The sequence below is a fragment of the Mesoplodon densirostris genome, chromosome 13 (genome assembly GCF_025265405.1).
Source record: "Mesoplodon densirostris isolate mMesDen1 chromosome 13, mMesDen1 primary haplotype, whole genome shotgun sequence".
Taxonomy (NCBI): Eukaryota; Metazoa; Chordata; class Mammalia; order Artiodactyla; family Ziphiidae; genus Mesoplodon; species Mesoplodon densirostris.
Genome location: NC_082673.1, coordinates 52,548,265 through 52,573,450, shown reverse-complemented (window position 1 = coordinate 52,573,450; position 25,186 = coordinate 52,548,265). Strand labels below are relative to the sequence as shown.

Below are 25,186 nucleotides of genomic sequence, written 5' to 3'. Positions count from 1 at the left end.
CCATTTCCTTTTCTTAGTTTTTTTTTTTTTTTTTTGCGATAACGCGGGCCTCTCACTGTTGTGGCCTCTCCCGTTGCGGAGCACAGGCTCCGGACGCGCAGGCTCAGCGGCCATGGCTCACCGGCCCAGCCGCTCCGCAGCATGTGGGATCTTCCCGGACCGGGGCACGATCACGTGTCCCCTGCATCGGCAGGCGGACTCAACCACTGTGCCACCAGGGAAGCCCTCCTTTTCTTTCTTAGGCTGTAATTGCACATCTCTGTTTTACCACAGCCAGGTAATAGTAGTGTTAAAAAGTAAAACCAACAAGTTTTCTGTATCTAGTCCTGTATTACTTATAATCCTGTATTAATAAATAGAGGAAAAAGCTGCACGTGTCATAATATGAAAACTCTTTGTTTTGGCAAAGCTGAGCACTTTATATGAACAAATTTTCCCTAAAAACATAGTTCAGAACTGGGGAAACTGTGTGACAGGTAAATACAGAGAAGTGAAAGTGAAGGAATATGAAATTCATGTTATTAAAAGAACATAGAATGTTTTCTCTGGAAATATTTGGTGTATCTTGGTATTTATGGTACTAATTCTTAGTTAATTTAATAATCTTGGCCCATCAATTTATTTTTTCTATCTTAAAAATAGTCTCTCATGAGGGCAAGCTTAATTTCTTTCCTCCTGAGAGAGGTATTTTTGGTTTCTTTTTTGAGGCATTTCTAATTTTAATTTTGTGAGGAAAAGATCTGTAGCAAAGTTAGTTGTAAGGCTGAACAGATATAATAGAAGACTTTGCTTATGAAGTTTCTCCATAATTATTCTATTAGAAACTATAAAATGTTAGTAATTGTTGATAAGATGTTGGGGCAGAAATTAATTTTGTTGAGGAAATCATTAATTTTTATTTTTTGCCACACTATTAAATGATTTTTTTGACAAACCAGATTGTTCTGCATTAAACAACAATGATGTAACAACTAAATATTATTCAAACTGATTTTCAGGGGATGATGGTTATGAACAAATTTCCAGTGATGAAGACGGAATTGCTGACTTGGAACGTGAAACATTTAAGTATCCAAACTTTGATGTTGAATACACTGCTGAAGACTTAGCTTCAGTTCCTCCTATGACGTATGATCCATATGACAGGGAGCTTGTACCACTGTTATACTTCAGCTGTCCGTACAAGACTACTTTTGAAATTGAAATCAGTAGGATGAAGGATCAAGGTCCAGATAAAGAAAATTCAGGGGCAGTAGAAGCCTCAGTGAAGTTAACTGAACTGTTGGATTTGTATCAAGAAGATAGAGGTGCAAAATGGGTAACAGCTTTAGAAGAAATTCCAAGTTTAATAATAAAAGGATTAAGTTATTTGCAATTGAAAAACACAGAACAAGACGCCCTTGGCCAGTTGATAGACTGGACCATGCAAGCTTTAAATTTACAAGTAGCCCTTCGCCAACCCATTGCCTTAAATGTCCGACAGCTCAAAGCTGGGACCAAATTAGTGTCCTCACTAGCAGAATGTGGGGCCCAAGGAGTCATGGGACTGCTACAAGCAGGAGTGATCAGTGGATTATTTGAGCTCCTGTTTGCTGATCATGTCTCATCTTCCCTTAAGTTAAATGCATTTAAAGCTTTGGACAGTGTCATTAGTATGACAGAAGGAATGGAAGCATTTTTAAGAAGTAGGCAGAGTGAAAAAAGTGGCTATCAAAAACTGCTGGAGCTCATACTTTTAGATCAGACTGTGAGGGTTGTCACTGCTGGTTCAGCTATTCTTCAGAAATGCCATTTCTATGAAATTTTGTCAGAGATAAAAAGACTTGGTGACCATTTAGCAGAGAAGACTTCTTCTGTTCCTAACCACAGTGAACCTGATCATGATACAGATACTGGACTTGAGAGAACAAACCCAGAATATGAAAATGAGGTAGAGGCTTCAATGGATATGGATCTTTTGGAATCCTCAAATATAAGTGAAGGGGAAATAGAAAAGCTTATTAATCTCTTAGAGGAAGTTTTTCATTTAATGGAAACTGCACCTCATACAATGATCCAACCTCCTGTTAAGTCTTTCCCAACAATGGCACGTATTACTGGACCACCAGAGAGGGATGATCCATACCCTGTTCTCTTTAGGTAAGATATTTTTGGCTTTGGGAAATATATTTTACCAGTCATTAGAGGCAATTTTATGTGGTTGGTTTCTTTTTTTTTTTACTCTGTCTGTAGGTCAAGGATACTTGATATTTTAAAATAAGTGGAACTGAGAAGTATGTTAATGTGGGTGAACTATATTTAGTTAATACTTAAAGTTGTAATAGCAACTTAAGTTAAAGATAGTAGTAATCAACAACAGTGCTTATATAAGCATGTCTGTGAGCAAGAATAAATGAGAAACCGCTGAGTGGCTTCTGGGAAAGTGGTACAAAGAGGATGGAACAGGAAGGAGAGAGCTTTGCAGTGTAAACCGCTTGGTACCTTATCACTGTAATACATTGTAGATTAAACTGATACTTTACTAAATTAATTTTACAGTCCTGGTTAAAGATATATTAAAGGTTTAATTACCACTTGTTTCTGCCATCTAACTCTCTAGTTATCTATTGGTACAGTTTTGCCATTATTAGGTACCCACAGTAGATTTGTAAAGTTTTGTTTTAATTTTTGAGAGTTTCTTTTTTGGCATTTTGCCTGTAAATAATTTTTTAGCTAAATGCAAAAATTGCATTTTTATTACTTTATTCCTTATTTCTGTGATTATTTTTTGCCTTGCTTTGGAACATAGTGCATTAACAGAAAATCAGTACTTGTCCATTCTAAAATCTGTACCTGTCCATTCCTGTTTTTAGCTGAAACTATCAGATCTTGCCTTAGTTTGAGTTCTTACAGGAGTGTAAGATGATAATTGGTAAAGCAAGGTCTTGTAGGAGATGAGGTCAAGAGTACAAAGTAGGAGTTTGGCTTTGAACAAGAGAAAGGAAACATTATATGTATACAAATACAGATATCTTTGTAGTGTGGAGACAGTAGAGAAGACAAGGCACTTCTCACTGATCCTATTTTTAATAAAGTAGGAATTGAAGTCATGAACTGAGGATGACTGAGTGTAAGTAAAGGGTGATGCTCTCAAATAGTCATTGAGGGGAAACTAGTAATTAATGGTCTACTAAGTCTTGTTTTTCCCCCCATAATTGGAGGAGGTATGTTTGGGTATCAGACTTTAGGAAATAAAGGGCTTTGAATGCTGTGCACTAAGGAATTTGGATTTTTTTTTTTTGTTTATTTGTTTTGGCTGCACTGTGTAGATTGTGGGATCTTAGTTCCCTGACCAGGGATCAAACCTGGGCCCCTGGCAGTGAGAGCGCCGAGTCCTAACCACTGGACTGCCAGGGAATTCCCAGGGATTTTGTTTTTAGAATGTGGGAAGACACTTGAATATTTTGGAGTAGCAGATCTGGTATGATCAAAGTAGTGTTCTAAGATTATATTATAGTTACAAGATGTATCGCAGTGGAAGAGAAATTGGAGTTATTAGGTAGATAAGCCTGTCTGAAGATTCTAGGTGGTAGGTGTTGTGCTGAGTACTTGGCCTGATATAGTGGCATTTACAGAAAATGGGAAGACAAATATTGTGCTAATATTGAGAGTTTGTGAAAAAGCATTACTAGGACTTGGCAACTGAACCTAGTAAGAGAAAATAAGAAGGAGCTTTGATGTTTCTAGCCAAGGTAACTATTGGAACTGTGGTTTTATCGACAGAAACTGGTAAATTAGGAAGGAGAGTGAATTTTGAAAGAAATAATTACATTTTAGAAAGATTAGTTTGAAGTGACGGCAAGGCTCTAATGTCCCATGTTGGGATCTTCAAGATAACCCCCGAGATTTGCTAGATGGAGTCACAGGACCGTGTTGTAATCACGACCACGATTTATTATATCAAAAGGATACAAAACATGATCAGCAAAGAGAAGGGGTACATGGGACGAAGCCTGGGGAAACGAGTCATAAACTTCCAGCATCCTTTCCTCATTTAAGCACAAAGGACCCACTTAAGTCCCCCAACAACAAATTGTGACACGTGTGAAATGTTGCGTACTGAGGAAGCTCATTGGAATCTCAGCATCCAAGCTTATCATTGGGGGATAGCCATGTAGGCACCCAGTACCTAGCATGTATCAGAATTCCAGACTCCCAGAAGGAAAGCAGGTGTTCAGCGTAAACCATATTATTTGCATAAACAGTTTAGGGGCAGTGAGTATTCTTACCAGTTGATGGGCGGAAACCCTCCCAAAATCCAAGTCCCCAGAGGCCAGCCAAGGGCCAACCTTGCAAGCAGGCCTTTCTAAGAATAAACATTATGAGGCCTGCCGTGTTAACTATTTTCTGAACGTTCCATGAGGTGGTTAAGGATGCTCTTAGAGCATAATAACGTTCACCTTTGTGGTAAGAAGTTAGTGGAGGTGTTTTTATCATGATACAGAAGCCTGAGTTTAAGCAGAAATTGATTGAAGAGGCAATTTTATGCTATGTGATTACAACTATATGACATTCTGGAAAAGGCAAAACTGTGGAGACAGTGATTGCCAGGGATTGGGAGGGAGGGAGGGATGAATAGATGGAGCACAGAGTATTTTTAGGACAGTGAAAGTACTCTATCAGTAGCAGTTGGGTCTATTTAGGGGTGTTAGGTAAATTCAGACTTTTTCTACTAAAACTACGTGTACTAAAAAAATGGTTCTTGGATTTGATAAAAGAGTCTATTGTATTCAATACTGAAAATTGATAATTTGAGGTTTTTTTCCCCTAGAGGTACAAATTCAGATATACTCCCTGTAGTAAATCTGAATATACTATGAGTTTTTTATGGTATATGTACTATATTCTCCCTAGATATACTAATTCAGATATATTGATATGCCATGGGTCGAGTAGGACCATGGTTAAAAGAAAGGAGCATTTGATAAGTGGCCTGGAAGGAAGTCCCAGATTTTAAAGTCATGGTTGATTCTGGAAAGAGAAAACTTGTCACAGTTACTTATTAAACATCCTTTGAATGCTAGGAAAAAGCCTTACAGAACTTTCACTTTTGTTTGGCCTAGTGGATAGAAAACTTGCTACTTACAGTACTATTTTAGTTAAAGCAGTATACTGCTGAAGATAAGGATTATTGCCATTAAATTTTTTACCTCTCTCCTGTCTAATGAATATTGAATAAATGAAGAATGTTTTACACTGACTTAACATATATTTTATTACTTCTTCTACAGGTATCTTCACAGTCATCACTTCTTGGAGTTGGTTACCTTGCTTTTGTCAATTCCAGTAACAAGTGCACACCCTGGTGTGCTGCAAGCCACGAAAGATGTTTTAAAGTTTCTTGCACAGTCACAAAAGGGTCTTCTTTTTTTTATGTCAGAATATGAAGCAACAAATTTGTTGATCCGAGCTCTGTGTCACCTTTATGATCAAGATGAAGAAGAAGGTCTCCAATCTGATGGTGTTATTGATGATGCATTTGCCTTGTGGCTACAGGACTCAACACAAACTTTGCAGTGTATTACAGAACTGTTCAGCCATTTTCAGCGTTGTACAGCCAGTGAAGAAACTGACCATTCAGATCTCTTGGGAACTCTTCACAATCTTTACTTGATTACTTTTAATCCTGTGGGAAGATCAGCTGTTGGCCATGTTTTCAGTCTTGAGAAAAATCTCCAAAGTCTTATTACTCTAATGGAGTATTATTCCAAAGAAGCCTTAGGGTAATTTTATGCTTAATCCTTAAATTTTCTATTTTATTGGAAAACTACATCACTAATGGGGTAGTTTCTTGAAAGAAAGTGTTTTGAAAATAAAAACTTTAATTTTTTGACATAACACATAACTTCTTAATTAAGGATTAGAATGATGAAATCTCTAAGATGTGGCTGTAAAGAAATGAAATAGTTTCTTCCAGTTTCCCCACGGTGTTAACAAAGATTGCAGCTGTAGTACTCCTGCTTATTTTTGTGGAGGGGAATGCTAAGGTACAGGAACATACGTATACCATAAGAGTCATGAGGACTATCTTGCTGTCTTCTGCCCTCACCTTCTAAGCTATTCATGATGCTCGGATTTCAGAAGTGTTTTGACTGGATGAGGGGGATTGAGAATGACAGTAGTTTCCAAGAACTTGCCCTATAGGGCAGAGGGTTTTAGTGTATGAGAAGAGACACATGTTCTTCCTGGTTCATGCCATGCAAAGCAGTGGCATCCTTTGCATCAGGGTCTTGATATGACTCCTTGAGTGATGGATCTTTTGGGGAGACCTATAAAAGGCAAACAGTGACTTCTATGCCTAGCTGTATATTAACAGTTCTGCAGTGGAAGTCTGAATAATCATGGTGGTAGGTTGATTCATCACACTTGTTCCTATTTATCCAGAGTGAACAACCATTTTAAAGGAGACCGATGAACTGTACTTCCTAATCTTTCATTGCTAATGAAGTACACTTATTAATATTTCATTGTTCTGATCTTATTTCTTAATAGAATTTCACTTTCCATTTTGATGCATGTGCTTTGTTATTACATACTTTTAAGTAGTGGTTTCAGGTGAATTGAAGGTGAAGCTTTGAAGTGCGATTTCCTGTTTTCAGGAAGTCAGTCAGGTTTCATTGTGAAATTTCTTGATCTCTTTAAAACCAAGTAGAAAAAAATGTTAAAAATTGTTCCTAAAATTTATTTTCATATCAAAAACTTTAAAACCTTATTTTGTTTCAGTGATTCCAAGTCTAAGAAGTCAGTAGCTTATAATTATGCATGCATACTTATTTTGGTGGTGGTTCAGTCTTCCAGTGATGTCCAAATGCTAGAACAGCATGCAGCATCTCTCTTGAAGCTTTGTAAAGCAGATGAAAATAATGCTAAATTGCAAGGTATGGTACTTGAAGTTATTTTAAGCATTTATGATATGTGAAGAAAAAAAGCCTTTGAATATCTGTAGTTAGTCCTTTATCATGTTTTGATAATATACCTGGTAATACCCTGTTTTTAACTTTCTGAAAGTTAAGGTACCTTTTATGGAGATATTTTATATGATGTTCTTAAAAAGATTTTTAGGAAATTGTTCAAAGTACCTTTTATTGAAAAGCCATGGAAATTTTTGGGTGGTTGAAGTTCCTAATCAAAGTAGAATTAAAGATGAACTCGGAAGTTCAGTTTTGTTTATAGTTTGCGTGTGTGTGTGTTATCTATATATGTATTTCTAAGTACAACACTGTTGTAAGTACAACTTAGAAATCCATTTGTGGTTAACACGTGTGCTATTCTCAAGTGAAGAATGATGAATATGAACATTATTTTCTAAATGTATGTTGAATGAAGTTTATGGCAAACCTTATTATGTGGGCAGTCTTGAAAAGTTTAAGGTATTTAATTACAATTTTTTATTATTTTATTTTGGTTCTTGGCTTTCTGACCTTGCCAAATACAAAATTTGATAACATTGAGTAAATGTTATGATAGCATGTGGCCTCTTTTCTTCTTTTTTTTGTTTTGGCCGCGATGCACGGCATGTGGGATCTTAGTTCCCCAGCCAGGGATCGAACCCGTGCCCCCTGCAGTGGAAGTGCAGAGTTTTAACCACTGGCCCTGGACCGCCAGGGAAGTCCCAGGCCTCTTTTCTTTTTAATCCTAAATTTTATGTGCGATACCACCAGTGAAAGTTGGGTACTGCATTCAACTTTCTATATTGAAAATAGATTTTTTTCCCCCTGAAGTATGCCTTTATAAAAGGAGGTATGCAGCGTCTTCAAAGGTATTATTAATGCCTTATTACATTTTCTGTGTGATGGGTACACTAGTATTTGTTTTATTATTCCTTATATCTTTCATTTGAGCACTATATATTCTACATATATGAAAAAGTTAATTTAAAAATGCATAGGAAAATACTCAGATGTAAACAGTTGTAATCCTCAGGATTGTAGTACCAAGGAAGGGTGACTACTATTTGCACTTTCCTTCAGTCATTCCTATAAAGTGTCCAGAACTTATTACGTGAGAATGCTTTTCTAAAAACATTTTTGGTGATAAAGTATAGGTTTTATGGCATAGCTTCTAGGAGAGTTTTGAGTTCGGTTGCAGTAAATGGTATATTTCATGTGTTTCTTTTATAAACAAAGCTTGCTGTTATTAGTTTTGGGGTGATAGTGATTACTTTTAACTTTGTAAAGGCAAATTAGGAAATTGATAAAATTTAAAATTCATGATAAGGGAAAAGGCACTCAGCAAATGTCTCCCCATGGGTTTGATCCTGTTAGAAATGAATACATTTTGTGTATGCTTTTTTGGGGGTTTGGGAATCAGTGGCAGCATTAGGTGAATAAACATCATGTTATTACATTGGTTTATGAGCAGTCAATTTTATAATTCTTTTTTAATGTTGTAAGTTGATTGCTGTAAAAATATTCAGTATAGTTAGATGGTTTAATCATGTAAATGTTTAAGTTTTCAGAAACCAAAAAACTAAGGGCGGTAACCTCTTTTTAAATATATATATATATATATATATATATATATATATATATTTTAACATCTTTATTGGAGTATGATTGCTTTACAGTGGTGTGTTAGTTTCTGCTTTATAACAAAGTGGATCAGTTATACGTATACATATGTCCCCATATCTCTTCCCTCTTGCGTCTCCCTCCCTCCCTCCCACCCTCCCTATCCCACCCCTCTAGGTGGTCACAAAGCACTGAGCTGATCTCCCTGTGCTATGCGGCTGCTTCCCACTAGCTATCTATTTTACGTTTGGTAGTATGTATGTCCATGCCACTCTCTCACTTTGTCCCAGCTTACCCTTCCCCCTCCCCATGTCCTCACTCCATTCTCTAGTAGGTCTGTCTTGCCCCTAGTTTCTTCGCGACCATTTTTTTTTTTTTAGATTCCATATATATGTGTTAGCATACGGTATTTGTTTTTCTCTTTCTGACTTACTTCACTCTGTATGACAGACTCTAGGTCCATCCATCTCACTACAAATAACTCAGTTTCGTTTCTTTTTATGGCTGAGTAATATTCCATTGTATATATGTGCCACATCTTCTTTACCCATTCATCTGTCGATGGACACTTAGGTTGCTTCCATATCCTGGCTGTTGTAAGTAGAGCTGCAATGAACATTTTGGTACACGACTCTTCTTGAATTACGATTTTCTCAGGGTATATGCCCAGTAGTGGGATTGCTGGGTCATATGGTAGTTCTATTTTTAGGTTTTTAAGGAACCTCCATACTGTTCTCTATATATCTCTCTATATCAGTTTACATTCCCACCAACAGTGCAAGAGGATTCCCTTTTCTCCACACCCTCTCCAGCATTTATTGTTTGTAGACTTTTTGATGATGGCCATTCTGACTGGTGTGAGGTGATACCTCATTGTAGTTTTGATTTGCATTTCTCTACTGATTAGTGATGTTGAGCATCCTTTCATGTGTTTGTTGGCAATCTGTGTATCTTCTTTGGAGAAATGTCTATTTAGGTCTCCTGCCCATTTTTGGATTGGGTTGTTTTATTTCTAAGCCAGTATAGTAGGACATTACATTTCATTTTAAAGCTTGTTTAAATAATTAGACATAAGTTCATTCCTGTATAAAATTTAGTTTATTGAAATGAACATGGATCTGATAATCTAAAACCATGGTTTTTCTCAGGAAAAGAATACCTTTACCTCCCTTGTTTTAAAGGCTTTGTTATAAAGGCTTTTATTTTAAAATATTATATTATGAATTACTGTTTTTGTTTTTAAGAACTTGGCAAGTGGCTTGAACCTCTGAAAAACCTTAGATTTGAGATTAACTGCATCCCAAACCTAATTGAATATGTTAAACAGGTAAGTAAAACTTAAAAGTGCCTTGATTTTATAGAAATGTGTGGTAGTATATAGTAATACTGTTTTAAATCACTTGTATAGGTAATGCAGTTAAGTGTACTTGATTGATTTACTAGTCTTGTGGGTATAGACTGGTACTGGGTATAGATGGGTATGTAATTGTGTGTATAATGAACACACATGCACACAGCCTTATTGCTTTCTATTACCAGCTTCTGTCCTACTATTTTCCCTCTCAAATAGGAATATTATCACCTACCATTTTGATGACATTTACAAAAATGTTTTAAAGTTAAATGCTGTGATAATGTAACATATAATTATAGTTAAACTGTAGTGGAAAAGAATTTCCCTCAAAATTTGTACTTGAAAATTGGTAGAGTCAGTTCCAGATAATTGCAATGGGGACTAGTTCTATCTGTTAATTTGGGATGGTTAAATCTGCAATTAAAGTAATTAATGAGAGTTGAAAATCATATAATTCATAATATTACAGTTGAAAAATTCATATACACTTCAAGTAATTCATAATGAAAAACTTCATTAAAATTATTGCATTGTTAGTTTTGGAAGTTTGAAAAGTTTTCTTTGCTCCTTAGCTGATCCAATGTGTATCATAGGAAGAAGGGCTAAAAGTGCTCATAGATGCATAAAAAGTTTTAAACTAGAGGGGCAGAATGGACCTTGAATTATCTCCTTTTTCATTTAACAGATGAACTATATGTGTTGTGTATGTGTGTGTGTGTCTGTCTCTGTGTTTAAACCACCTTGGTCTTGGAGCTGCAGTGTGTTATTGAAGTAGTGTATGTTATCTAATCTGTTGCTGTTTTGACCCACCAACAAAGAGCTATTTGGGTTTTATCTGCTTCAGATTTTTCTTCACTAACTTGTCTCCCTTCTCTTTTTCCTCCATCTCCCCTAACAGTACTTTTTCCTCCTATAATGCCATCATATTCTTCTGTTCTTTATGCCTCAAATGATACCTAGAGGTTTTCATTATGTTCGGTCTTTTTTTTTTTTTTTTTTGGCGGTATGCGGGCCTCTCACTGTTTTGGCCTCTCCCTTTGCGGAGCACAGGCTCCGGACGCGCAGGCTCAGCAGCCATGGCTCACGGGCCCAGCCGCTCCGTGGCATGTGGGATCTTCCCGGACCGGGGCACGATCCCGCGTCCCCTGCATCGGCAGGTGGACTCTCAACCACTGTGCCACCAGGGAAGCCCTATGTTCGGTCTTTTATTTAACAGAAGTACAGTAGTGTCCTGTAAATTTAGATTGTCAGGTATTTAGGGTACTTGTGCATGGTTAGGAGAATATATGAAGTATCCAATAAATATCAGATGGTTTCGCTTGAAGTACTTAACCAATAAAAAGTTCAGTAGTAGAAATTTGAATACATGCTGTAATTAAGAGTTTTAATTTCTGTGTAAATCCTTGTCCCATTAATTATGGTTATTATAAATGACTCTCATTTTAAAACGTACTAAAGACAGTTGATCTAAGACTGAAACTTCACTCTGTGGCTCCCTGCTGCCTTATGTAATTTGTGAATTATTGAAAGGCAGCAAGGAAGAAATTAGAGGAAAAGATAACCTAAGGTGGGAAACATATGAGGAAAAGGATTTTCTTATTTTTAGGTTTCTCCTTTGAGGTTTAGAAGCTGAAATAGTAACATTTTAAAGTGCTATTTCTTTTAAGTTTTTTTTAACCATCTATATGCTGCTCCTTGGAAACTACAAAAATAAAGCAACTTAAACATAACTGTTTGTTGCCAGGAAGCATAGCGTGGGCAGGTGCTAAGGACATAGGCAACTGTATTTCTTTTTCCTCTAGCCATGCCCCAAATGGCCATCATAACTAGATTCTTGTGGTATCTGCATTTTTAAAAATGGATGTTATATAGTGTTAAAACATTCCATCATGTTTCCTCAATTTTCAAAGAGCTTTAAGTACCCACAGGGCTTTGTAAAATCAGAGTCGTTTCTTCCTTTTTGGGAAAGAGGATGTATAGTAAGAGTATCCAAAAAGGAGCTATTTTAAATTCTTAATCCAGAGAGTTTCATACATAATCTGTATGTAGCCTTTGTTTTAGTCAGTACTTTTTAATATACTTGTGTTTGCAATTACTCATTTTATGTTCAGAATGTCATATATGGTACAACATATGCCAAAGATCATATAACCTTTATAAACTTCATTAGCCTTATTCATGTTTTAAATTTAGTTAAGAAGTTTAAAATGATGTAAGTAATTAACTTGAAACTCATATTTTTAACTAATACCTTCTCTGGGCCTGATAGGTACCAAGAAATTAAACTTTCTGTTCATTTTTATTTTTGAAGAATATTGATAACTTGATGACCCCAGAAGGAGTTGGCCTTACTACTGCCTTGCGTGTTCTCTGTAATGTGGCATGTCCACCACCTCCTGTTGAAGGTAATGTGGCTACTATACTTAAAAACTACTATTTTTTAGGCCTAGTATAAATATCATTTATTAAATAAAATATTCAAAATCTTAACCAATGATTAATATGTAAGTAATTAGAGTTTTTTTTTTTCTCCCTTATTTATATAAAGGTCAACAGAAAGACCTGAAATGGAATCTTGCTGTCATTCAGCTTTTTTCTGCTGAAGGAATGGACACCTTTATTCGGGTGCTGCAAAAATTGAACAGTATTCTGACTCAGCCTTGGAGACTCCATGTCAACATGGGGACTACCCTTCACAGAGTTACTACTATTTCAATGGCTCGCTGCACACTTACTCTTCTTAAAACTATGTTAACGGAACTCCTGAGAGGTGGATCCTTTGAGTTTAAGGACATGCGTGTCCCTTCAGCACTTGTGACTTTACACATGCTCCTGTGCTCTATTCCTCTCTCAGGTCGTTTGGATAGTGATGAACAGAAAATTCAGAATGATATCATTGATATATTACTGACTTTTACACAAGGAGTTAATGAAAAGCTCACAATCTCAGAAGAGACTCTGGCCAACAATACTTGGTCTTTAATGTTAAAAGAAGTCCTTTCTTCGATCTTGAAGGTTCCTGAAGGATTTTTTTCTGGACTCATACTCCTTTCAGAGCTGCTGCCTCTACCATTGCCCATGCAAACAACTCAGGTATCACTTCCATATAACATGCATCTTATAAATGACTGCAATAACACTTTTTAAAAAGCCAGTGATTTTGTTTAAAAAAGACAAACCCTCATCTCCTTCCCCTAAGAGAGACATAAAATAACTGGATGAGGGTGAGATAAAACTGAAGCAAGTTGGTCATTAAGGAAATATGGGAGTAACATTTAAAATAAATTTTTGTTAATGTGAATTTTATTATGCTGTTATGTATACTTGTACTTTTGTTATTTTTAATTCCTTTCCCCCCACCTTTATCGTGTGTTAGAATTTGCCATTAACTAGGTTGGTTCACCAATGGACTCTGCTCTACTGACTGCTAACCTGAGAACAATAAGATTTTTTAGGTGCATTGAATTCAAGCAGATGTTTAATTGTATAACAGAAAATTATATGTTTTAAGCATGCAGTAAAGATGTTCTTTTCATAACAGTTCTTCCTGAACAGTTTTTGTGACTATAAATAAATATTTTTAAAAATCTACGTACACACACATTATACTTTTTTAACAGGTTATTGAGTCACATGATATATCAGTGGCACTCAACACCCGAAAATTGTGGAGCATGCACCTTCATGTTCAAGCAAAGTTGCTCCAAGAAATAGTTCGCTCTTTCTCTGGCACAACCTGCCAGCCAATTCAACATATGTTACGGCGTATTTGTGTTCAATTATGTGACCTTGCCTCACCAACTGCACTTCTGATTATGAGAACTGTGTTGGATTTGATTGTAGAAGACTTGCAAAGGTATTTTGATTTTGCATTAAAAATTTTTTTCCTCAAGTTATTTTTGACACAGATTCATTTTTTTAAACTTAGAATTTGGAAACCAGAGTTTAGTGTGCTCAGATAATATGTGTACATATAAATATACACATATACATATATACAGACACACAGACACATGAATATATATAGATTAATTTTAATTAGGAAACTTTATGTCATTATATCACGTGCAAGATATCTTGAAGTGTTTCAAGATTGGGGTGTTTGAAAGGTGAGCTGTGAAGTACTCTGATTTAAGAAAATACATTATTAAAAACCTGAATTTACAAAATTTTATAGTAATTGTAAAATTCCAGAGAAGTTGTCATACCCAAGGAATGAAATTTTTTATATAAGATTTGTGTAAGTTGATATGTGTTGAAAAACAAATTATTAAATAATGCCTTAAAGTCAAGAATTTTGTTTACTAAATGTGTTGATTTTATTTCAGCACTTCAGAAGATAAAGAAAAACAGTATACTAGCCAAACCACCAGGTTGCTTGCTCTTCTTGATGCTCTGGCTTCACACAAAGCTTGTAAATTAGCTATTTTGCATCTAATTAATGGAACTATTAAAGGTGATGAAAGATATGCAGAGATATTCCAGGATCTGTTGGCTTTGTTGCGGTCTCCTGGAGACAGTGTTATTCGCCAACAGTGTGTTGAATTTATCACATCCATTTTGCAGTCTCTCTGTGATCAGGTATTTATAGTTATTTTTATAAATTGTTTGTGTGTGTATGTGTTTCTTAAAAGCTTCTCTTGATGTAAATTTTGGCTGTTACCAAAGAGATCACATCTGTTTCATTACTCTTACTGTTGTTTAGGGAGATAAGTTTGACCAGTGAACCAACAATAAAATGATTTGGTGCTATATAACTTTCTTTGACTTTGTACTTCACAGGTTTCTCTGAATAGCTTTTTTCATTTTCTTTATGAGACATTGTCTTTGCATATTTACTTTACGTGCCATTGTATTCTTTGGGGTTGGTTATGTCTAGTATGTTCATTTTCCTTCTAATTATATTATACACCAATTCACTCTTGAATAGTATAGTTTTGTGCTTGGTTGAATTAATACCATGATTTCTTGTTTGGACAATTTAAAAAAAATCTTCTTGGCTGTGCCCCATGGCATGTGGGATCTTAGTTCCCTGACCAGGGATCAAACCCGCGCCCCCTGCATTGGAAGCATGGAGTCTTAACCACTGGACCGCCAGGGAAGTCCCTGGACACTTTTGAAGGCGTCACAGGCTACTACATTTTAGTGTGTTTCAGACTGCTGTGTTATAAACATCTATAAAGGTGTTGACTAAAAGTAGTATTTCTTCCTGCTGTTTATATTATTGACTTCCAGTTTATAGTTCCATGAGTTAATGAGAATTGTTTTAACTTTTAGAGCCCATTGTTATTGCAATATTTGGAGATTTATATGCCTAATGGCATTTTAGCTCATCAAAATGCTCCTACTATCTAAATCAATCAAATATGATTTTTCCAGGCAGAATATTTTTAATAGGATCCCATCATGGAAGGTTACCTTTTTCTAGCTAACCAAAATCCAGTTTGGTTACATTTAACACTCAAGGAACATTCTTGATGTGACTTGTTTTCACAAAAAGGGGATCTGGTAGAAAATAGTTTTGGACCAGGTAAAAAGGCTTATTTTAAGTCTTTATACTTCAGAATGTGCAGTCAACTGGTGTTTGTTAATGTAATTCACATTGGGTTGTATGGCTGTGATGAGTTACACTTTAGCATCCTAGCTGCCCTGATCACTTAAACCTCATTCTTGGCTGGCCTCACCTTATTATATTTCCGTTCTATTCAAGCTTTGTTTTATAGTTCTAACCCAACTTGAATAACCCAACTTCCAGTATGTTGAGGTGATTAAAGGCGATAACACATACTTAAAAATGTTTCTGTAATGTCTGCTTTACTTCTATAAAATGCATACTGTGAGTTTTTAGTTATTTTTAGGTAAACTTGCTGACGTTGAAAAACTTGAATTTTAAACATATATAAAAACTACAGGAAAATACTGGAAGACTGTGCCTAATTTTTTTTTTTGCTCCATCCATTTCTTTTTGTGTTGTTTTTAATTCAAATTGGATATATTTATTAAAATTTATTTCTCTGATGCTTTTTTAATAAATTTAAAAATATTCAAATGAATGAATAATACAGTAATTTAAAATATTTTAGTACCAGAAGTACTAACCTAACCATCTGAAGATAGAAATTACACTCAGTGTAATCCAGAAGCAAAAATTTTTCAAAGAGATGTTCTTTTAAAATAAGAATACTGTGAGTCAGGCACAGTTGCCAAGTGGTAAGGTGTTGGTCTCATAAAGTAAAAATACTGTGATACAACATATTTGTCTTTATTTCTTTAGGTGTGTATCCTTGTATTAACCTTTATAGAAGGCCAAAACAACTCCTTTGTTCTTAATGTGTTTGAGTCTATGTTTGGGATGGGACAGTAACCATAGTATTTTGATAGTTACTAATTGCTGTGTATTTCAGAAATAAAAACGCTAAGTGATAGTGACAATCATTTAAAAAAATTGTTTTTTCCCAACTCCCCTCCTCCCTCACAGGACATTGCACTAATTTTGCCAAACTCTTCTGAAGGTTCTATTTCTGAACTGGAGCAGCTCTCCAATTCTCTGCCAAACAAAGAATTGATGGCCTCAATCTGTGACTGTCTCCTGGCTGTGCTAGCTAACTCTGAGAGTAGTTACAACTGTTTACTGACATGTGTCAGAACAATGATGTTTCTTGCAGAGCATGATTATGGATTATTTCATTTAAAAAGGTAATGCTTTATCTAATTTAATAATACTCTTGTATTTAAATCCCCCATATTAATTAATTCATAGCTGTTGTAGAAGGTTGAAGGTATGATTTCTTTCATGTGGAGAAATTTCGTGTTTATGGAAAAGATTCATTAGCAATGAAAAGTGCAAGTAATAAAATCTTTAGGATTAAAAATATGAATTGAATAGACATATTAATGTGGACATCTTGCAGTATTTAACAAGGAAATCTTATTGTTCCAGGGTCATTAATTCATGCTCTAAGATATTTGTTTTGTTGGTATATTCACTTGTAGTTCTTCAAAGATGACGGTAGTGTGATATTATGGACCCTAAAGCTGAAAGTGCTGATTCTGTGTTTTTTATTCTCTAGAGGAATGGCTGAGATGAAATTTGTTTGAAATGATGTGAATCTCATTCTGCTCAGTCTCTCAAGTGCAATTTCTGCTCCCGTCTCTCTGTCCATGCCCTCATCTTTTTCTTCACTAGGGAGATAGTGGCTACTACATAGTTTTCCTTGGAATTTCTAGAAGTATGTAGAATTATGAGATAGAAAGGATTAGGAAACATGTATTTGTACCTCTCATTAATTCTTATAACATTGGTTGAAAACTTACGTTTCAGCTACGGTGCTTGGTGCTGGCTGCTACCTTTTCCACCTGCTTCGTCTGTCTCTTCTCCTGTATTCTCTCTCAGTTGAAGGCACCTGCTGAACATCCAAGTTCTCCCCCCCACCACCTCCCAATCTCTCACCAAAGTCTTTAAATTTTACTTCTTGAATGTCCTTTTTCCTATTGCCTGGATATTTACCCTATATCCTTCAAGACTCATAACATTACACATACAAGAAAAACAGAAAGCTTTCTTTGATTCCTCCATTCCTAACTGGGTTAGGTGCTTTCACAAATACCCTTTGCATACCTCTGCCATAGCATGATATGTGATGTCGTTGGCTCTGCTGGATTCATGTAAGTCATCATAACCTATTCCCTTTTCTTTCTTTAGCTCTGATGTTTCTGCTAAGCTCCAAGTAACCCATGTATTTGTTTGACATCTCTACTTGGCTATGTAATGGGCATCCAAACTGAACTAAAGCAGAGCTCTTGATACTCTTGCTTCAAACATGTTTCTGTCCTGCTTGTCCTGGTAAATGTTAAACTTCAAGATTCTTGATTCTTCTCTTTTCCTCACTCCCTACATCCAGTCCATCAGTAAGTCCAGTTCATTATGTTTCCAAAATACCTCCTGAATCTGATGACCCTTCTCCACCTCCATAGTTACCACCCCTATCCAGTCCACTCTTTTCTTTCATGACCCATTGCAGTAGCCTCCCATCTTCTCTTCTTACTTCAACTATTGTCCCCCTAAAATACATTTTCTTAGCACTCAGGCTGATCTTTTTAAACTTAAAACAAGATACGTGTCATTGTTTTGCTTAAATCCTTCTGATGGCTTCCTGTTGCACTGCAAATAAAATTCAAGCTGTATAATGATCTTTAAGCCTCTATACAGTCTGACCCTTGCTTATCTCTTTGACTTATCTCATAGCTCTTTTATCCTCAGTTTTGCTCCCTGTCAGGCTCATTCCTACCTCCAGACTTTTTTTTTTCCTAAATGCTTTTCCCCTAGATTCTTCTAGGACTTATTTCCTCACTTCACTCAGGTATCTGTATCAATATATTTCCTGTCTAAATGCCTGTCTAAAATAGCCTATCCTTTGTGTCCCCATTCCTTATTCCCCTTTATATTTTTCACTGTATTTATACTGTTTGAGATTACATTATATAGACTTATTGCTTATTTGGTTGTCTCCCTCACTAGAATATAAGCTGCACAAGGACAGGGACTATTTTCTTGACTGTACTCCCACCAGCACCTAGAAACCTGGTTCATAGTAGACATTATGAAGGAATACAAGTCATTTTGTCCACAAATATTTATTGAATGCCCTCTTCTCTGGGCCACACACTGTTCTAGGTGCTGGGGATTTAATTAAAAAAAAAATCCCTGTCTTCTTGATGCTTTCATTCTATTAGAGGTAGACAGATGCTAAACATGAAAATAAAATACATAGTATGTTACAGAAAAACATAAAGTAGGGCAGGGATTAGTGAGTGCCAAAGTGAGGGTGACAGTTGTCATTTGAAGTATGGGGAGGTGATCAGGGAAGCCCTCACAGAGAAGGTAGCCCTTGAACAAAGAACTGAGAGAGGTGAGTGAAACATGTTAATACCCTGGGGGAGAGCAATTGCAAATAGCATGCCTAACTTGTCTGAGAAAAAGCCTTGAGGCCATGGTGGTTGCTCCTAAAGTGAGTAAGCAAGGAGAAAAATGATAGGGCCTAGGGTCAGAGAAGTAATGGGTGGGTGTGGGGAGGGAAGATCATCAAGGGCCTCTGGGGTTATTTATAAGGGCCATTGTACGGTTTTGAGCAGAGGTGTAGTATGATCTGGCTTTTTAAATAAACAGATCACTATATACTTTTCATCTAGTCCTGAAACAGGCCCCACTCAAGAAAAAAAATTTTTGAGATAATTTTAGACTTTAAGAAGAATTACAAAAATAATAGTACAGAGTTCAGATATACCCTTCATCCAGCTTACCCTTATGTTGATGTCTTACATAACCATTGAATATTTACCGAAACTAAGAAACTAAGCTTGGCATAATACTATTAACTAAAATACAGAATTTATTTAGGTTTTACCAGTTTTTCTAGTAATGTTGTTTTTCTGTTTCAGGATCCAAATAGGATCCTACCTTGCTTTTAGTTTTAATGTATCCTTTGTCTCCTGTATCCTCATTTTTCATGACCTTGACATTTTTGGAGAGCATTTGTAGAATGTCCCTCAATTTAGTTTTGTCTTATGTCTTCTCATAATTAGATTGAGATTATGCTTTATTGAGAAGGATACTACAGAGGCAATGTACCTTTCTGAGTACATCATATCAGGAAATACATCATGTATTAGTGATGATATTAACCTCGGTCACTTGACTGAGGTGCTGCCTGCCAGGATTCTGCACAGCAGTCTTACTAATTTTCTGTTTTTAAGTATTAAACATTTTGAAGAATATACTTTGAGACTATGTAAATGTCCTATTTCTACTTTGAGACTATGTAAATGTCCTATTTCTACCTATGTAAATGTGCCTTTTCCATTTCATCATTTTATAAAGTTCTCAAGAGCACGAGTCTTCTTTCTCTCTTTTGTATTGCTTTACCCAAGTCTTGAAATTTTCTTTTGATCAACTATGAACTGTGTAAATGCATAGGATAATTTTAGCAAAAGTTTCGTCCACTCATTTTACTATCCATCAGTGAATCTTGGCATGTGGCAGTTATTACTGTGGTGTTCTAATAGTGATTTCCTGTTTTTCTCATTCCTTTCTCATTTAATTGTCCTTCTGTAAGAAAGAATTCATCACTTTTCCCTCATTTATTTACTTATTTGGGTATATCAATATGGATTCATGGACTTTTTTTTCTTGTATAATAATTGAACACTATTGTTATTTATTTTGTTGTTCAACTTATGTTGCTGATTTTGGTTCTTCTCGTTGGCTAGAGCTGGGACATATATGTGTCCTAAATCATGTGTATACACAAATCTACGTTTATTTTTTCATCTACTTATTTTATGTATGTACTTAAAAAAATATCTTTCCATTTATCTATCTATCTATCTATCTATCTATCTATCTATCTATCTATCTTTCTATCTGTCTGTCTGTCTGTCTGCCTGCCTGCCTGCCTGCGCTGGGTCTTAGTTACAGCATCTTTAGTTGCAGCATGTGGAATCTTTTAATTGAGGCATGTGGAGTCTAGTTGCGGGATTCGGGGTCTCTAGTTGCGGCATGTGAACTCTTAGTTGCGGTGTGTGGGATCTAGTTCCCTGACCAGGGATCGAACCTGGGCCCCCTGCACTGGGAGCATGGAATCTTAGCCACTGGACCACCAGGGAAGTCCCTGTATGTATGTATTTTTTAAAATGAGTCCATACAGATACTTTGATTCTAATACAATATCAGAAGGTTGATTCTAGCTTTCCCTCTTTCTTTGTAACCTCACCCATGTTTTATGATATATGGTTCTGTGGATTTTGACAAATGTGTAGAGTCATGTGTCTAGCATCTCATTTCCATGCAGAGCTATCTCCATCACCCCAGCAGTCCAGTGTGCTACCCTTTTATAGACAACTTCTCTACAAGTTTACCAACAAAATACCAGATTTTGATATTGCTAGTTTTTTTTTTTATTGTAGACATTCTAAAAGGTGTGTAGTGGACCCCAGTTTTTGATAGACCGTCTAAGTAAGGTTCACTTGCTTAAGATTATAAGTAGAGGCTAGTAATTGGTATAGTCCAATTTTGAACCTTTGCTTTTTCCATTAATTGTATTATCTCTGTATTTAATCTCATTCCTGTTCGTTGTGCCTTTTCCATTTCATCATTTTATAAAGTTCTCAAGAGCACGAGTCTTCTTTCTCTCTTTTGTATTGCTTTACCCAAGTCTTGAAATTTTCTTTTGATCAACTATGAACTGTGTAAATGCATAGGATAATTTTAGCAGGGCTGTATATTGTCATGATCTTGAATACATATCATGATTGTTTCTTATGCTGAAACCTCTTTATATCAGGGGTTGGTAAATTGTGGGCCACAGGCCAAATCCAGCCTTTCTTGGAACATAGCCAGTATTTATGTGTTGTCTGCAGATGCTTTCCCGCTATATCAGCAGTTGAGTAGTTGTGACTGAGACTGATGTTTTTGTATAGAGAGAAACAGATTGAGTTGTGTATAACCCCATAAAACCTGGACTATTTATCATCAGGCTCTTTACATAAAAAGTTTGCTGACGCCTACTCTGTACCCTTAATTTCTTTCTGTCAGATTACAATGTCATAAAAATAATCATTCTTTGTAGTTACATAAGTTAGGCTTTCTGGTCAGGCTTTTGAGACAGCTATAACCTCACATTAGAGAAATCCTCAGCTTATAAAAAGTGTAAAAAAGGGGACCTGCAGGTTTATTTTGCTAAGTTTTATAGCTTTATTATTGGGGGGACATTTTTTCTTTCAGTGTTTTTGAAGTTTATCTTCTTTAAAAGGAGATATCGACTATAAAAAATGCTTTGTTAAATGGTTTGTGTGACAGATAACACCAAAAGTACTTTTTTACATTTCTTGAAGTGTAAAATTTTAATTTTACTAAATTTTAGGCTGTCTGAACTGATATAGTTCATTTTTTAAAATTAATTAATTAATTTATTGTTTATTTTTGGCTGTGTTGGGTCTTTGTTGCTGTGCGCAGACTTTCTCTAGTTGCGGCAAGTGGTGGCTACTCTTTGTTGCAGTGCAGGAGCTTCTCATTGTGGTGGCTTCTCTTGTTGCAGAGCATGGGCCCTAGGTGTGCGTGCTTCAGTAGTTGTGGCACACGGGCTCAGTAGTTGTGGCTCGTGGGCTCTAGAGCACAGACTCAGTAGTTGTGGCACATGGGCTCAGCTGCTCGACGGCATGTGGGATCTTCCCAGACCAGGGCTCGAACCCGCGTTCCCTGCACTGGCAGGTGGATTCTTAACCAGTGCACCACCAGGGAAGTCCCGAGATAGTTCATTTCTTATACTAGATTTATATGCTCAAATTTTAAGAAATTGCCTGTTTTCTTTATTTACAGTTCTTTAAGGAAAAACAATAATGCTCTGCATAGTTTACTGAAACGAGTGGTCAGCACATTTAGTAAAGACACGGGTGAACTTGCATCTTCATTCTTGGAATTTATGAGACAAATTCTTAATTCTGATACAATGGTAAGTATATATATGTATTTGGTATTTCTTATATTATAAACTTTTACATATGTTAAAAAAATCGCTTGGGTTCAAAAATATCTTGGAATAACGTTTTTTGGAACTTGGAACTAACACTACTGTTTTTTTTCTATGTCCTCACCCCGTTATAAGTACGGGGTTTTGATTTATCAAAAAAGTAGATGTTTAAGAGTAGAATTTATTGAACTCTAATTTATTAGGCATCATTATTAATTTGTGAATACCCTATGATTTGCATTTTCTTAAAAGAGAGAAAAATACTACGTATAGTGCATTTATTTTTTTACCTAATTCTTTACATTGAGTTACCGTGCTAGGGTCACTCAGAATAGTTGTTTTATCAGTCTCTTAATCACGTATTTACTTACTGTCACTTAATTGTACATTTACTGGCTCTGTTTTGGATGTTGTGATTTTTGGGGTGAATGTAAAGTTTATTATACTGGAATATTTTGGATCCATCATAGATATGAATTAAAGATTATTTCCCCAGCTTTAAAATCTTATTGTTAAAATCTAATTAAAAATTTCTCTCATTAGTATTTATCAAAATTGTGGTATATATTGTGGACACAATTCTAGAAGCCACTAATAGGCCTGCCTTTAAAGTGTCAAATAAGTTTGGAAATGTCTACCCAGATGGAGCTCAACTGCACATTAGTATATTAAAAGCTCTAAAAGGCCCTGGATGAATAGAAACTTGCTTTACTGCAATTTAATCCAGTTTTGTCCAAATGTATTACCTGCAGAATACTTGTGCATCTGTGTGTATGTGTATGTGTTTGTGTATGGCTGTTAACATCCTATGGGTTTGATATTCTGTCAACATTGATTTAAGAAACACAGCTCGTATTTAAGATTTCTGTTTAGAAAGAGTTACCAAGGACCTGTTTAGTACAGTATTAACAAAATAAATGTATGTGATGATTTCATAAGAAAAAATTAAATTTACTGTTTCGTGTATTTCTCTTAGTCATACAATTTATATTGAGAATATTTCCTCCAGTAAGCCCTTCTTTGCTTCCTGTTGTGTTTGTAGTTATTGTTGTACCAATTTTATTGGCAAATTATTGTTTGTTCTGTGTCATATGTAGTTTATTAAAGTGATTAAATTTACCAGATGCTTTGATTCTGAAAGATTGGTATACTTAACAGTAGGACTGTAGCTACCTACTCTAAAGAGGTTTTAGTGTCTTACTTGATGGAAGACCACTTATTAGTTTTACCAGATGCTAAGTGACATGTTGTTAATAAATCAGTTTGACAGATTTTTTTTCTTTTTTTCATCCAACAAGAAGCCATAACTTTATTAATGATAAAAACAGTACAGATTTACAACCCAGCTGCAGTTACTCTTTTGAAACACCAAAAAAGGCCCTCTTTTCAGATGGTTACATTGTTAATTTCATAATAGCATTTACAATATCATTACTGTTGTTCTTCAGGGCTTGGACTGCCTTTGCTCTTGACACATTTGCTTGTGACATGACCAATTCTGTGTCCTTAACTTCCGCACCTGTTTCATCAGTCTCTTCCTCCCCACTCTCCTCTTGTACAGTTGGAGTCTGTGTGTTTTCTTGAATGTTTGAGACAGCTTCACCTTGAACTTTGAATTTCTCAGCAGCTGCTAACTGTGCTTGCTGAGATAAATCCTCAATCTTGACTTCCCCCAAACTATGTAGGTATCTGAAGCTAGGCTCTTGTATACTTCCGGTTTTGTGATGACAAAAAGGATATTCTTAGATTTCCAGATAGTGACTCTAGTAACCCCTGTAACCTGTGGAAGATCCAGTTTGGACATATCCTTCTGTGCCTTCTTTTCACTCTGGCTCTGTTTTGCTTTACTGACTGGTTCTTCATTGATTTCAGCTGCTGCTGCCAGCTGGGCTTGTTGTGTGGTTGCCTGTGTAGAATCCTGTTCCTCAAGCTCTGGTACTGATTCATCACTATCAGATTCTGTTCGAGACCCTGTCTCACCCTGGGACTGTGGCAGCTCCTGCTGTGTAGCAGGGACGGTATCTGTGGCTTCACCAGGCATTTGGTGCGGGGAACGTGGAACCAAGATGGTGGCAGAAAGAGAGCAAGTGAGAGCGTGACCCATGCCTGTTGCAGGACAGTTTTCTTAAACATGTCATCAGTTAAACAGTTTCTAATGAGAAACCACTAACCAGTGTTCATTCATGCTGTCCAGGTTCTTCTGGGCCCTCAGGACTGCTGATTAATGCTTTTATTCATCCCTCATCAATACATTTGCTTTTCTTCCTTCATTGAGAAGATCAGTGCCACCCTGTTTAATTTCTAAATTCTTTCCCTCTCCCTTAGATTCTTTCCCTGTTCTTTCTACTCTGTTGTGTTCTTCCTTAATCAGAGGAAAATGTACCCCTGTATCACTTCATTTCTATCTGTGAGGTAGATCTTACCCCTTTTAATAACCTGCCCGATTCCTTTTCCATCTTCTGTGTTTCCCTCTCCTGTCTACCCTTGCGTTCTAGTGGATAGAATCTCTGAATATCAAAAATCAAATTTGTTATCTTTCCCCATACACTTGGTGCATCTTTTATGTGCCCTGCTTTTATACCATTGATCTTTCCTGACCCTCAAGTTAGAAACCATGAATACTGGCTAACTTTCCCCTTTTGTTCACCATCTTCAGCAGCTGCTCATTCTTGTCAGTTTCATTCACAAAACCTCTCATACTTCATTCCTTATTTTGTATTTCACTGCTATTACCTTGGTTTCTCCTTTTTGCTCCTTTT

The 25,186-nt window shown here is 36.1% G+C and overlaps 1 protein-coding gene and 1 pseudogene across 2 annotated transcripts in view; one reads left to right on the top strand and one right to left on the bottom strand.

Annotated features, from left to right (window-relative positions):
* VIRMA (vir like m6A methyltransferase associated) overlaps window positions 1–25,186 on the top strand; it is a 61,927-nt gene that overhangs the window by 23,539 nt on the left and 13,202 nt on the right. For both annotated transcript variants that reach the window (XM_060115885.1, XM_060115884.1), the window contains exons 8-17: window positions 999–2,139; window positions 5,271–5,762; window positions 6,763–6,917; window positions 9,794–9,876; window positions 12,215–12,308; window positions 12,452–12,996; window positions 13,524–13,759; window positions 14,232–14,484; window positions 16,382–16,599; window positions 22,277–22,409. In XM_060115885.1, the coding sequence (XP_059971868.1) occupies window positions 999–2,139; window positions 5,271–5,762; window positions 6,763–6,917; window positions 9,794–9,876; window positions 12,215–12,308; window positions 12,452–12,996; window positions 13,524–13,759; window positions 14,232–14,484; window positions 16,382–16,599; window positions 22,277–22,409 (3,350 nt within the window). The remainder of the gene's footprint in view (window positions 1–998; window positions 2,140–5,270; window positions 5,763–6,762; window positions 6,918–9,793; window positions 9,877–12,214; window positions 12,309–12,451; window positions 12,997–13,523; window positions 13,760–14,231; window positions 14,485–16,381; window positions 16,600–22,276; window positions 22,410–25,186) is intronic.
* LOC132500873 (nascent polypeptide-associated complex subunit alpha-like) lies at window positions 23,822–24,468 on the bottom strand (annotated as a pseudogene).